General features: G+C 47.3%; 1 protein-coding gene across 3 annotated transcripts in view; it reads right to left on the bottom strand.

Annotated features, from left to right (window-relative positions):
• The window catches only part of LOC119159523 (ankyrin repeat and IBR domain-containing protein 1-like), an 86,587-nt gene that overhangs the window by 67,126 nt on the left and 4,712 nt on the right, over positions 1–14,749 (bottom strand). For 2 of the 3 annotated variants that reach the window (XM_075891627.1, XM_037412316.2), the window contains exons 3-4: positions 12,220–12,276; positions 11,408–11,533 (exon numbers count right to left, since the gene is read on the bottom strand). In XM_075891627.1, the coding sequence (XP_075747742.1) occupies positions 11,408–11,533; positions 12,220–12,276 (183 nt within the window). The remainder of the gene's footprint in view (positions 1–11,407; positions 11,534–12,219; positions 12,277–14,749) is intronic. The other variant, XM_075891628.1, reaches the window with a different exon arrangement.

Below are 14,749 nucleotides of genomic sequence, written 5' to 3'. Positions count from 1 at the left end.
GAAGCGTTATTAAAATACAGTGGGCATGGATAGTAGCTGGCAGCCATTAGGATGAATAACAGCATTATCATACACATTTCCTGGTGAAACAAAAAGTTAGCTGGTTGGTTACACTTAAGTGACTAAGCGATGCGTTGACCCAATAAGCCTAAGCTATAATCTTATAGACAACTGGGAGGAAGACAAGTGATTCATTTGCGGAACACACATTGCTCGTCCTTGTGCTTTTCTGAATTTTTCACTGAAGTTGCGGGGTCTATCACCCCATTCATCGCGGTGATGGATGTCCAATCTCACGGGGGCGCTGTCCAAGTCTGCTTCGACTGCGGGCACTGTTTCGAGGAAACGAGGAAACGCGTCTAGTGAGATTGAGGACACTGAGCTGTACTTCGCATCAAGTGACGAGTCCTCGGATGACAGCTTCCAACCCATCCTGTACCGCAAGGCTAAACGACCGATAGTCAATGCATCTTCGGTATCAAGCACGGCCACCATGAAAACTGCCCCTCAGCGATCTCTACCCTCACTCCATCCTGTTTGTGCCGCTGAAGGCTACCGACAGTCTGCGTGGGCTGAACAGGCAAGCGCTCTCTGTGTATTTTGAGAATATTACGCAAATGAGATCAAAGAAGTACGAATAAACGCAAGAATGAACTTGGCAATTGATGTGCTGAACCCGTGTGTGTTGAACATGCTTCAGAAAGTAAAGCAGCTGTGTAACATTGCATTGGTGTCAAATCTATAATACCAGCCGATAGCACCACTTCAACAGGAGTCACTTACGACATTGCCACTGAAATTCCAAACGCGGATCTTCCAATGCTGATAAAACTGGCAAATGTAGATAATGTCATTGTGAATGTCGACCGCCTTGGTAACACACGTTGTATGAGAATTACGTTCAAAGGGGACTGTCTCCCCTCCCATGTGAAGGTTGGCCACTTTCGTCACTACTTCGCCACTTTCAACTATTTATTCCAAAACCTATGCGATGTCATAACTGCCAGATTATCGGCCATGTGCATGGTGCATGTAAGAAGTCTGCAGTGTGCCCCAAACGCTCAGAACCACACTCTGAGTACAAATGCAGCGCAACCGTACTGAAGTGCCCTAATTTTCAAGGTGCTCACAGTGCATCCTCCAAAGACTGCCCGCGGATAAAGACGGAGTTTACTATTCTTAGGCAAATGGTGGGAGACAGCTCTACCCACAAAGAGGCCGTTGAAAAAGTCCGGTGAAGACGACGACGTCACCGTCGAAGGTCTTCGCAAAGAACACAGTCAACTACAAGAAGCAAGTCAACGCATCTGGGAACGGCGCCCTCTGCAGTGTCCACCGCGACGAACGCAAGACGCTGGAAGAGAGAAAACGAGTAGATTTTTTTCTGCTAAAGAGTGGTCGCCCCGTACGCGCATCAGAAGCCCCCTTCATCAGAGCGAGCTACGATAACAGAGGAGCAGCGGAACTTGGATATGCAAGTGGCTGCTCTCCTACGACCCTTAATTAATGCCATTCGCATGGTGTTAAACAACTTGCACACGACGTGAGACAGAAGTGCACTTTAAGTACTGGACGCTCCGAGTCCAGAACCGGCAGCTCTTGAGTAGATAATGGCTCACCAGCCACTGTCTTTCAGCGAAGAGGTCAGAGAAGCAACACTTTTTCAGTGGAACGCATGTGACTGACATCACGCATTGTAGATTTCCGTTGGTTCGTTATCACCAATATGTTTCCCATCATCGTCATCTGCGAGCCAAATTTATAGAGCGCTATCAGACTCTTCGGATACGAATCATTTATGTCAGCTTCTTTTAGTGGAAACAGCAAGGTGCTGCTGTTTATTCCCCGTGACCTGACTTACATTCTTCAGTCTGTACCACCTGAGAATGATGACCAATATGTATGCTTAACAGCGAAGAAAAAGGGTCTTACTGTCACTGTTGTTGGTGCCTACCTGTTGCCATCAAGTAGATTTGACCACAGAAGACTAGAATACATCCTATCATCCACTTCTGGGCCATGGGTCATCATCGGGGACTTTAACGCCCACCATACGCTATGGGGGCGAAGATCAGCGCAAAGGGCAGAAGCCTGATAACGTTTGCTTCAGACAACGAGTTGTGCTTGTTAAATGATGGCAGTCCCACATTTTTACATGGCCCTGGATACAGCAGCTGTATTGACTTGGCTTTTGTCTCTCGAAGTCTCGTCAGATGTGTCGAATGGTTCGCGGACATAGAAACACATGGGAGCAACCACATTCCCACATATGTCAAGATCAGAGGATTATCACATTGCAAGGTACGCGACCCTATCCAAAGAGCGGACTGGAACAACTTTTAATCTCTCATGGAAGAACTCTGTCAAGAGAACACCTCACTTGACTTAGAAGAGGTGATCAAGTCCACAGTGCCAGACATGGTGTGCACCCTCCCATGCTCTTCGAGAGTAACGGAATTTGATGTAGAATCAGAATGACCTCGGGTTCTCCGACAGCGTGCGGAACGAAGGTACCGACGCATGTAAGCAATCAACGATTTACAAACCGCTAGATGTCTTCAGAAGAAGATACAATTCCTCATAGACAAGCTAGAGTCACAACGTTGGGCTGCCTTCTGCGCGTTGTTAGATCCCCGCAAGCCTTTATCAAACTTGTGGAGGACAGTAAAAGGGCTCCGGACAGTTCCCATTCTGCGGTCTCCATTCAAGGCTCTAGTCCTCTCTCAACAGAGATTGGAGGTCGACGTGGCAGAAGAGTTCTGTGCTAAATTATCTGGTCAGCTCGCAGATCCCAAAATCCTCATGGACACACTTTGTGGCACGACATCATGCCATCACCGCATGGACGAACTTTTTTCTATTCATGAGATGCGCTTAAAGCAGCTGTGGCTTTGTGTAGACAGACATCAGCACCCGGGCCTGATGGAATATCCTACAGAGCACTGTGTCACCTTGATCAGTGTGCGAGAAGTGCCCTCCTCGAGATATACAATGATTCATGGCAAGAGTGCACCCTCCCAGATAACAGGAAGACCAGTTGTTTGGTTCCAAGTCATTATTGGTGCTCACATCGTACCGCCCGATTGCACTGGCTGGTTGCTTGGCAAAGTGACGGAGAGGATAGTGCAAGGACGGCTAGAATGATACCTTCAGCATCAAAACATCTACCCAGATGCTATAACGGGTTTTTGCCGTGGCCAACCATCAACTGATAGCGTCATAGACCTGGTCAGCTACGTGCAACACGAAAAAGGCTGTAAGCGTCTCTGCGCTTCTTTATTTTTTTATGTTAAAGGAGCATATAATAACATCACTCATGAAGCTGTCCTCACCGCTCTCAAAGAGGTAAAAATGGGCGGTCCGATGTTTCAGTGAGTATGCAGCTATCTCTCTGAGCGATCCTTTTTCGCAAGAACTGAGGATGGTGACACTTCGCTACATTACAGCCACCGTGGTGTTCCCCAGGATGGCGTACTTAGCCCTGTACTATTCAACCTGACGCTAATCGCTCTCCATGAGCATCTGCCAAGTAGTGTCAGATTTCCAATGTACGCGGACGACATCTACGTTTGGACGTCTGCAGTAACACGTCTACAGCTGCGAGCGCAAATTCAGAGAGCTACCACACAAGCTACTATTTACCTCCGTAAACGAGGTCTGGAAATTTCCTTTGAAAAATGTGCACTTGTGGCATTTACGCGCAAACCAACGCAGAACTACAACATTCTGATAAACAGCGAAAGGATACATTACCTCGGATCGTACAACTTCCTAGGTGTTATAATTGACAGAGACCTCTCATGGAGCCCACATGTACCTTACATAAAAAGGCAGCTGACAGGCATATACCATTTGTTCAAGTTCTTTGCTCGAAAGAACTGGGAATGTCCACAGCCGCGATGTTGCAACTATACAGTGTTCTTTTCCTTGGATTCATTCGGTACAGCCTACCTGCAATAACCAACGCAAGTAAAACAAGTATACGAATGCTTCAAAGTGTCCAGAGTCAAGCACTTGGGATTTGTCTGGGCTTGCCCCAAAGTGCATCAACAGCGGCAACTATCGCCATCACAAAAGACCACCTCATCAAGACCCACATTAATGTTGAAGTGTTGAGGACACATATACAACACCTTGCTCGAACTCCTTGCCATCCCCTAGCCTCTCTACCAGCGGACCGATTACGCACATCTCACTGCAAACAGTGACCGCACATGGCGAGTCGGTCCCAACTTCGTTCTCTCCTAACACTAGACCTGTGACTCCGCCATGATGCCTCGCTCAACCAATTTAATATTACAACACCTGGCGTCCAGAAAAAAGCCAATTTGTCATCACCGGCGCTTAAGCAGCTCAGACTACTTCTCTTGTATGAAAAATACCAAGACTCCATACATATATACACTGACAGATCGGTTCGGCCGAAGAGCTCAACCGGAGCAGTCCTGATACCAAAGTTGGTCATGACGATTAAATTCAAGACATCCCACACAACAACATCAATGGCAGCAGAATTGGCAGCCCTTCGTACTGTGTTGCAATTTGTCATTGATCAACCTACACGCAAGTGGGCTATTTTCTGGACTCAAAGGTGGCACTGCAGTCTCCACTATCAGCCTTACGCCGTGGACCACACATGCAGCTGGTACTAGAGGTAGCAGAGGTTATACACCACCTGACTGAGAAAGGGCACCAAATAACAATTCAGTGGTTACCCAGTCACTGCGGAATCATCTGCAATGAACGGGCCGATCAAGCTGCCCGCTCAGCCCACTCAGAAGACTATGGTCTGCTACTACCACTTTCTAGGACAGATGCTGCACGAAAGCTCCGCTGGCTTGCTCGCCAGCTAACCACATCACAATGGAATCAGCCGCACTTCAAGCATGCCCGACAGTACTCGCTTGAACGTTAAGCCTTCAAGCTTCATCGAGGCTTTGCTGAGCAGACCAGACCCTTTTATGTAGGCTCTGGTTGGGCGTCGCGTTTACCAAAGCCTACGCTTTTCGCATTGGGATGGCCGACACCGCAGCCTGTGGCCACTGTGGCAAAGAGAAACCATCCAGCATATCCTTTGTGAATGCCTAAAGTATAGTAGACAACGACTATGCCTTCGCAAGGAACTCTGAAAATTAGATAATCAACCTCTGTCTGAGGAAAGAATTTTACAATATCGACAAGATGCAACTTCACAGAAGAAGGCCCTGAAAGCGCTACTGCACTTTTTGCGATCCACCAGCCTTTCTGTACGGTTGTAGCCAGAACACCCTTCCTGTGTGTGTTTTCGTTGTTTTTTTTTTTTCGCGAGTGCGCGTGCATTTTTTTTTTTCCCTCTTTCTACCTCCTCTTTCGTGCCCCAGTTTCCCCCACCCCCAGTGCGTGCTGGGTAGCAAACCGGAAGCCAATATCCTGTTAATCTCCCGACCTTCCTTTCTTTCTATCTCTCTATTATAGCCAAGTGACTCATCTGCACAATAGTCAAAAGCCCGCACGGACCTCAGGGACCAATGCCTTTAAATAGTTTCACATATGCTATGGGGGTGCCCGGCATAGTACAGACACACTAACGCCACGACCCTTTCGAAGAAGCTTCATGAGGCTCTGCGGAGCCCCGCTCTTGACGAACAAACATGGGCGACCCATCACGCCTGTGAGGCAGCGTCGAGGCAAGCTCTTGACATCTCCTCATGGGAGGCCTAGGCACGGCCACCTAAACCTGCTGGTTTCTTATAATAAAGTTTATTCCTCCTCCTCCTCCTGCTGCTAGAAACAAAGCGCTTCTTATGCAAAACTAGTAGTGGTAAGAACTATTCATGCATATTTAACCAGGTCAGTATTTGATATTGCCACCTAGAGTTGTGAGCCGGCAAGCCCTAGCGAGCCGAAAAGGGCAAGAAAAACGAAGAAGAAGTTTGGTTAGCGCCTCGTTTTCGAAGATACACGCTCGTGTCTTTCTGCCCCGCTGTTCCTGTCCCTTCTCTACGGCTCTTGGTACGTGACAAACTGGTGGAAGTGCTGGGTGATCTATGCACCGTACCCCTCCACATACCAGGAACACAAGCGTCGTACCGGTGGTCACTCCTGTGCACCGCGCCAGCAGAAGGATCCGAGGGCAATCCCCTGAGTTTGGACTACTCGCAAACAACATGGCAGCTCCGACCAGCCATGCCGACACCAACCCAACCGGTACGAACGGCACAACGCCGCTCCATTGCACCTTGCTAACACCGCGAACGCCAAATCCTTTTCATGGCACTGCACTTGAGGACGTGGAAGATTGGCTTGTTCATTACGAGTTCGTTGCCGTGCACAACCAGTGGGACGACGCAGACAAACTGCGGCACGTCTATTTCAGTCTTTTGGACGGCGCACGTGTCTGGTACGAGAACCGGGCAAGTATTCTTACATCATGGGAAGACTTCAAACGCCGACTTCTTGCGACATATGCAAGCCCTGACCGTCGGGAGAGAGCTGAGCGCGATCTGCAGTCCCGCATACAACTACCAAATGAAGGGGTTGCGATGTATGTCGAGGAAATGACGCGCCTCTTCCACCGAGCTGACCCCGGCATGCCAGAAGAAAAGAAGGTACGGTACCTCATGCGCGGGGTGAAAGAGCAACTTTTCGGTGGGCTTGTACGCAGTCCACCCAAGACTGTGTCAGAATTTCTCACGGAAGCTGTCACCATCGAAAGCACCCTTAGGCACCGGGCCCCGTCATACGAGCGACACGTCAATGCTTCAACTACGGACTACTTTGGAGCTTTCGGTGGCCAAATGGATTTTTTCCGAGAGCTCATACGTTCAGTCATCCGCGAAGAACTCCAGAAGCTGTCAGTGCCCTCGCAGCCCCCTACCTCTTCGTTCTCCAGCGTTGTCCGAGATGAAGTCCAGCATGCTTTAAGAGAACCATCTTGCATGCGGGATTATCAACCACCCGGTGACTTCCCCCGCATGTCGTATGCTCAAGCTTTGCGGCAACCTGTAACACCCGCAATCCCGCATCCCACCGTGGCCCCAGCCATGCTGCAGACGGTCCAAGCGGCGCCATATTACAGCGCACCTCGCCCGATCCCGCGAAAATCAGACGTCTGGCGTGCGCCTGATCGACGTCCTCTCTGCTTCCACTGTGGCGAAGCTGGGCATCTTTACCGACACTGTTCTTACCGGCAACTTGGACTACGCGGATTTTCGACGAACTCACCACCACCCAGGTTCGGTCAGCGGCCCCCTGATATTGAAGAGTATGTGGCTCAACAGCGCGGAACTTCGTCATCCTTGCACCAGTCACGCTCTCCGTCGCCGCGGCGATTTTCTCCTAATCACCGCACCTATTCGAGCGTGGCGCAGGGTCGGTCCCCCAGTCCGCGCCGGGAAAACTAACCACAGCGACCTTCGGGGGCGAGGCCGCTCATACTGGACAAGCTCAAGGCCTCCTACCGACGCTTCCGCAAACTGAAGATTCCCCGACGACGACGACACCAGTTGGTTCCGAAAAGGTTTCATTAGATATTCCAGTGCTGCTCGACGGTCGCAAAGTCACTGCTTTAGTTGACACGGGTGCGGATTTTTCTATAATAAGTGAAAAACAGGCTGCTCTTCTAAAGAAAGTGACAATGCCTTGGAACCTCAAGCCAATTCGTACTGCTGGCGGGCACATCGTCATGCCACTCGGCGTTTGCACAGCACGAATACAGATTCGTGGTTCAACCTTTGTTATCAGCTTGAGTGTTCTCCGTCAGTGTTCTCGAGACCTGATCATTGGCATGGACTTCCTGAGGGAGCACGGTGCTATCATCGACATTCGACAACGCCTCGTCACGTTCTCAACAAAAAGCGCCACACCAGAGCATAATCCCGACCACGATCGAGTATGTCTGCGGGTAATTGACGATGCTGTGACGATACCACCGCGCTCAAGTGTTATGGTTCAAGTGGCTAGTAACAAATCAGCACACGGTGAAATGGTGGCGGAGAGCAATCGATCCCTGCTCTTTTCCCAAAGTGTCTGCGTAGCACGAAGCCTAGTAGACCTTCAGGATGGCCATTGCGAGGTACTTGTTACGAACTTCAGCTACGAGCGCCGACACCTTTTCCTTGGTACTGTCATCGCCTATGCCTACCCAGTAACTAATGTGACTGAGTGTTTTGCTTCCGAGGCAACCGATGATACCGAAGCACCTCTCCGGGGCGTCGACATAAATCCAGCGCTTTCTGACGAAAACAAACGAAGGCTTAACGACCTGTTAATAGAATTCCACGCCTGTTTTGCACGTTCATCGAGAATCCGCCAAACATCGATTACCAAACACCGTATTATCACCTACGGCGACGCGCACCCTATACGGCAACAGCCTTACCGCGTTTCACCAACCGAACGACGCGCGATTCAAAATCAAGTGAAGGAAATGCTTCAAGACGGCGTAATACAGCCATCAAGCAGCCCTTGGTCATCCCCAGTGGTCCTTGTAAAAAAGAAGGATGGTACACTTCGCTTTTGTGTCGATTATAGGAAGCTGAATAACGTCACAAAGAAAGACGTGTACCCGTTGCCTCGAGTGGACGATTCTCTTGACAGGCTGAGGCGAGCGAAGTACTTTTCCTCAATCGACCTCAAAAGTGGTTATTGGCAAATTGAAGTCGATGAACGTGACCGCGAAAAAACGGCTTTTGTAACTCCTGACGGCCTGTATGAGTTCCGAGTGCTCCCATTCGGCCTCTGTTCCGCTCCGGCCACATTCCAACGAATGATGGATACCGTTCTCGCTGACCTCAAGTGGAAAAGTTGCCTCGTCTATCTAGATGATGTCGTTGTCTTTTCGAAAACGTTTGACGAGCACCTTCATCGCCTTCGGAGTGTTTTTGAAGCCATACGATCCGCTGACCTTACCCTCAAGCCAGAGAAGTGCCATTTCGGCTACAATGAACTGAAGTTCCTCGGTCACGTTGTGAGCGCTGCAGGCGTTCGGCCCGATCCCGAGAAGACTGCTGCTGTGGCCTCTTTTCCAGCTCCGGCAGACAAAAAAAGTCTTCGGCGATTTCTGGGGCTCTGCGCCTACTATCGCCGTTTTATTGAAAACTTCTCTAAGGTTGCGGAGCCTCTCATCAGACTTACGCGTGACGACACCCCATTTCAGTGGACTGACGAACAAGCGACTGCCTTTGCGGAACTGCAACATCGATTGTGTTCCCCTCCTTTACTCGGTCATTTCGATGAGGACGCTGACACAGAGGTGCGCACTGACGCAAGCAACATTGGTCTCGGAGCTATCCTGCTGCAAACACAAGATGGGATTGAACGTGTGATTGCCTACGCGAGCCGCACTCTATCACGCGCCGAAACCAACTATTCAACGTCAGAGAAAGAATGTCTCGCGGTAATATGGGCGATTACAAAGTTCAGGCCTTATCTATATGGGCGCCCATTCAAAGTTGTGAGTGATCACCACGCTTTATGTTGGTTGGCTAACCTCCGAGACCCCTCTGGGCGATTAGCACAATGGAGTCTGCGACTTCAGGAGTTCGATATCACCATTGTATACAAGTCGGGTAGAAAGCATGAAGACGCCGACACGCTATCACGAGCACCTCTGGAGTCCGACCATACAGCTGTAGAAGACGACAGCACCTTCCTGGGGACTCTCAGTGGGGCGGACCTCCTCAGTAAGCAACGAGCGGACCCCGAGTTAAGACCCATCATCGATCATTTAGAAGGCAGCACCGCGTCTGTTCCTCGTCCCCTTTCCCGTACGCTGCCGTCATTTTGCTTACGACACGACATATTATACAAGAAAAACACTGGTGTTGGCAGCAGATCTTATCTTCTAGTCGTCCCTCATGACCTTCGTGATGACATCCTATTAGCCTGCCACGATGAGCCGACATCCGGCCACCTGGGATACTCACGGACACTCGACCGGGTTCGAAAGCTATATTTCTGGCCAAAACTCGCAGCTTGTGTCAAACGCTACGTGAAAGGATGCCGCGAATGTCAGCGTCGCAAGTCACCACCTGTGAAGCCTGCAGGCCTCTTACAACCCATCGATCCACCGCGTACGCCGTTTGACCAAGTTGGGATGGACCTTCTTGGACCGTTTCCTATGTCTCACTCCGGAAACAAGTGGATCATCGTCGCAACTGATTACTTGACGCGTTATGCTGAAACGAAGCCATTGCCACGCGGTACAGCATCTGAAGTCGCCCAGTTTTTCATGCACCACATTGTGCTTCGTCACGGTGCCCCGTCATTCATCATCACTGACCGAGGGACAGCGTTTACGGCAAAACTGTTGGACGACATCTTCAAGCTCAGTTACACGAACCACCGCAAGACAACCGCATACCACCCCCAGAGTAACGGCTTAACAGAAAGGCTGAACAAAACACTGGCGGACATGATTTCTATGTACGTGGATGTGCAGCATAAAACGTGGGACGAAATCCTGCCATACGTAACGTTTGCGTACAACACAGCAACCCAGGAAACGACAAGGTTCGCACCCTTCCGCCTTGTTTACGGTAGAGACGTGCAAACCATGCTAGACGCTATGATTCCTTGTGACATCGACCAGCGCGAGCTACTAACTCCCGATGTCGACGATTACATTCAGCGTGCAGAGGAAGCACGTCAATTAGCTCGCGTGCACATAAGATCGCAGCAATGTGAAGACGCCCGAAGGTACAATATCCACCACCGACAAGTCTCCTACCAACCTGGCGACCAAGTGTGGGTTTGGACTCCTGTTAGACGGCGAGGTCTGAGCGAAAAACTCCTGAGCAAGTACTTCGGACCCTACAAAGTATTACGGCGGTTGAACGAGGTCAACTATGAAGTTATTCCAGACGGAGGCTCGGCAACGACACAGCGCCACTCACCACGAACAGAGATTGTGCATGTCGTCCGCCTAAAACCTTATATTACGCGGTGATACTCGTCTTATTATGCCCATGCAGCAAACATTTTCGTTTTTTTTTTACATTGCCCGTTGGGTCTCGAACGAACTGTGAACTCTGTTAATGTTTTTTTCCTCTTATGACCAACCTCAGACAATTTTTTTTTGCACCTGCATATGCCCTGTGCACTATAGCTACCGTTTCTCTTTTTTTTCCCTTACCGACCCTGCTGTCCCCTTGTGTATGAGCATCGGGTCGATGCTCTAATGGGAGGGGGAATAATGCCACCTAGAGTTGTGAGCCGGCAAGCCCTAGCGAGCCGAAAAGGGCAAGAAAAACGAAGAAGAAGTTTGGTTAGCGCCTCGTTTTCGAAGATACACGCTCGTGTCTTTCTGCCCCGCTGTTCCTGTCCCTTCTCTACGGCTCTTGGTACGTGACAATATAAAATAAAAAAAGTGCATTCCAGAGCTCACAAATCATCTCGAGGCATCATAGCATGTTGTGAGACTGCTTACAGAAAAGACCATCTTTGATTCAAGGTAGTCTGCCAAGCTCTTGAAGCCAGCCTTGTCCGCCATCTCACATGCCGTCTCACCAGCATTATTCTCCTCGAATAGGGACATGTCATGAGAAACAAGAAGCTGAAAGAGAAAGCAAAACATGTGCCTCTCATAATCATATGGCGGTTTTGGGACGTTAAACCCTACATATCAATTAAAAGCAAAAAGTATGCCAGGCAAAGAATGAAACAATCCATGCACTATATTCTAGGCTGTACTGTGACTCCACCTTTCGTTTTTCGCAGTATACTGCAAGCTCTCACGAGGTGAAATTTCATGAAACTAGTGAGTGCACTCTGTTTAGCATGTGGCACTAACACAAACCTCTTGTTCTAGCTGACCACAGTAATCATACGTATGCGATTGCGATAAGATGGCTCAAAAAATTTTTACAGACACAAATTGTCACATTTTTCAATCCTTTACAAGTGGCGTGGTTAGCTGTAAGCAACGAGGAAAGCCTAACAAGAAAAGCAGCTGCCACGAGAGCTACTACATGTAACACTGTTTCTAAATCTCTAGCTGGCATGTGTGCGAAAGGACATCAAGAACAGATTTTACGATTGCCAAGAATGCTAGCCAACTGGCCCTGCAATGTTAATTTGAACTTAAATGCCACACTGTCAAATAAAAAGTGGCAGCGCCATTTAACAACATCAGAGTCCATATGCTATCAAGAATTCATACAGCAGTTTATGGCTCATTTTCTACCACACATTCACATTATAAACTCCATCAAAGACAACAAAAAAGAAAAGTAAACCCACCTCCACACACTTCTTCATCCCACTACTAGCAGCATAATGCAAGGCAGTGTTTCCGTCCTGAGAAAAAAAAGGAGAGAGAGAGGGAAGAGAGATGTCAAAATAAAAGTGCAGTACCGTCTAAGGCTGGAACTTATGGTTAATCAAAGGATAGTGAAGAAAAATACTAAATCATGCTAGACCAGCGAGTTGAACTTTGCCAGCTTGGTTAGATGTATTGTGAGGTCGAAGGGTACTCTAGTGATCTCCATTAAATACACGCTGTGAATGCCGCTTCCCGTCCTATCTATGCCTGCAAATTCCCTATCTCATGGCACCACAAAATATCTTGCAATCCTCAACTACTTTTGGATTTTTCAACCACATTTAACTTTTCTGACTACTGCACACATTTTATTTAATATCTCCACTTCCCTACCAATTCAAATGAAAATGACGAGATTCTATACAGCAAAGCCTTGATATAACTAACATGGATATACGTAATGTCTTTATGAATAAAGGAAAGAGAACCTGGAACATTTCGTGAGAATATCAGCCTCTTATGACTATCTCCACTATCTGATACATGCATGTTACACCCTTTATAACTGACTGAATGATCAGCTCAATCTGGGTAGCAAAAACAGTGAGAGCTAAACATTTTCCTTCAAGTGGAAATGAATACTCAGCACTCTCAAAAGTTAATTTGCAAAATTAGCACATATTTAATAGTAAGGACCACTATTCAATCCAAATCCAAGCGACTGCACACCCCTATGTACTTTCCATTTTTTCACTCAGAATCTGCCAATCTATAACTAGCTGAGTATGTCACAAAATCAAAACTTTGATTTCTCTAACACTTTACCAGTTACTAACAACTGTATTGTAGCAAGGGAAAAAATGTCGGCTCGTGTGTGCCCAGTGTGTGGGTGTGTGTCAAAGAGTGAAGCCAGCCAAGCACTGGCATTTCCCTTCGCACACTAGTCTTTGCACAACCATCTTTTAGCTTATGCCAATCATTTGTAAATTCCATATGTTAATCATTCCTTAACTTGGTGACAGCCTATGATAAGACCAAATATAGCTCACATCTGTTGCTTTAGAAACTTTTTATATTTCCTGAAGCGCCAAAATTCTTGCCGCTAAAATGTTCCGAAACCTCCACGCCTCTACTTTTGAGCCTCACATAGAGACAAAAAAAAAAGCGACGTGAAGCCCCACACAAAGATCCAATTAGTGCAAATCCAATTAGCACAGTCACAGAAACATCATGTATCAAGGAACCGTCTCAGAGCAAGTTTGTATGGCTTCACATACATCGACCAGCTTCACGGCTTTTTAAAAGTCAATGGCATTTTACATACAAAACACTCGCGCATTTACACTACTTATGCAAAGCTTGATTAACACCCATCAATTTAAGCTGTTTGGTAAACATACAGGCAAGCCTGACAAGAGTCAGAAGGCTGGCTTACTATATTAAGCTCAATATTTTCCACTTTCCAGTTTTATTCAACTGGACACTTTTTAGCATGTCTGCTATAAACCACATTGTGTCACACAGACAACCTTCAGATTGCATCATACTCTACTTTCTTAGAAGTGCAGCTAGTCCTGAACAAAACAAGTCTGACAATGGCTTTTTCATTTAACTTTTAATATTATACTGCCTTCCAGCATACTTTTATGAAAATTGTACAAATACAGTAAACATTAAATGAGTATGAGCTCGCTTACCAATTTCAATGCAGCCTTTAAAGCCCTACAAACTTTGTTCATCCATACTAACAATTGCTTTTAAGAGACTTCAGTAGGACTCTTCCCTCATTTACTACAGAACATGTCAGCAGTAACACTGAAAACCCACTTGATGTACACAGTGGGTGGAAGGGCAGTATTGTGTGAATAACTAATCTACATAAATATGGTTATATTGACACAATGCTTGCATTTAAATTTCTTTTTCTTTTTAGTGAAAAGGGTCTAAAGAAGAAGCACACACTACAGCCACTGAAAAGCTGACATAACTGTGGCTATAGCAATATAGCAACAACAGAAGCAGTTCAGTTAGTGATTTAAGATCTAATGAAGCCCTAAGGCAAGAAAATAAATACATAGAGCCCCCAAGCTGCCTGTAAAGACATATAATACACAGAAGCTAATCATGACATGACTGTGGGAATTCTACAGCAGCTCCCATTAAATTCAGGCCCTCAAAACTGCATGGCTCACTGTACTTTCCAGTAAATAAAGTAACTGATTATGTGTCATTGATTGCACAGAATATCAACTGGACAACTGCATGTATACCAAATTTTTAAGTTATCAATTAATTAGAAAATCATTAAAAGATACAACTGAGCAGGAGCAACTGATTACATGTAATTCACTACACACAAGTTTGTATGGGTGCCAAAGCAATACATGTAGAAACAGAAATGCCAGTGCAATCTCAACCTTGGCTGAACTTTTTTTTCTCACTGCCTAAATTATTTAGGGTTGCCAACAGAAAAAAAACGTGGCCATGACAAAGTGACAGATATATCTT

This window comes from Rhipicephalus microplus, chromosome 1 (assembly GCF_043290135.1).
Source record: "Rhipicephalus microplus isolate Deutch F79 chromosome 1, USDA_Rmic, whole genome shotgun sequence".
Lineage (NCBI taxonomy): Eukaryota > Metazoa > Arthropoda > Arachnida > Ixodida > Ixodidae > Rhipicephalus > Rhipicephalus microplus.
The sequence above is the reverse complement of the archived record's forward strand: the minus strand, read 5'-3'. Positions and strand labels throughout refer to the sequence as shown.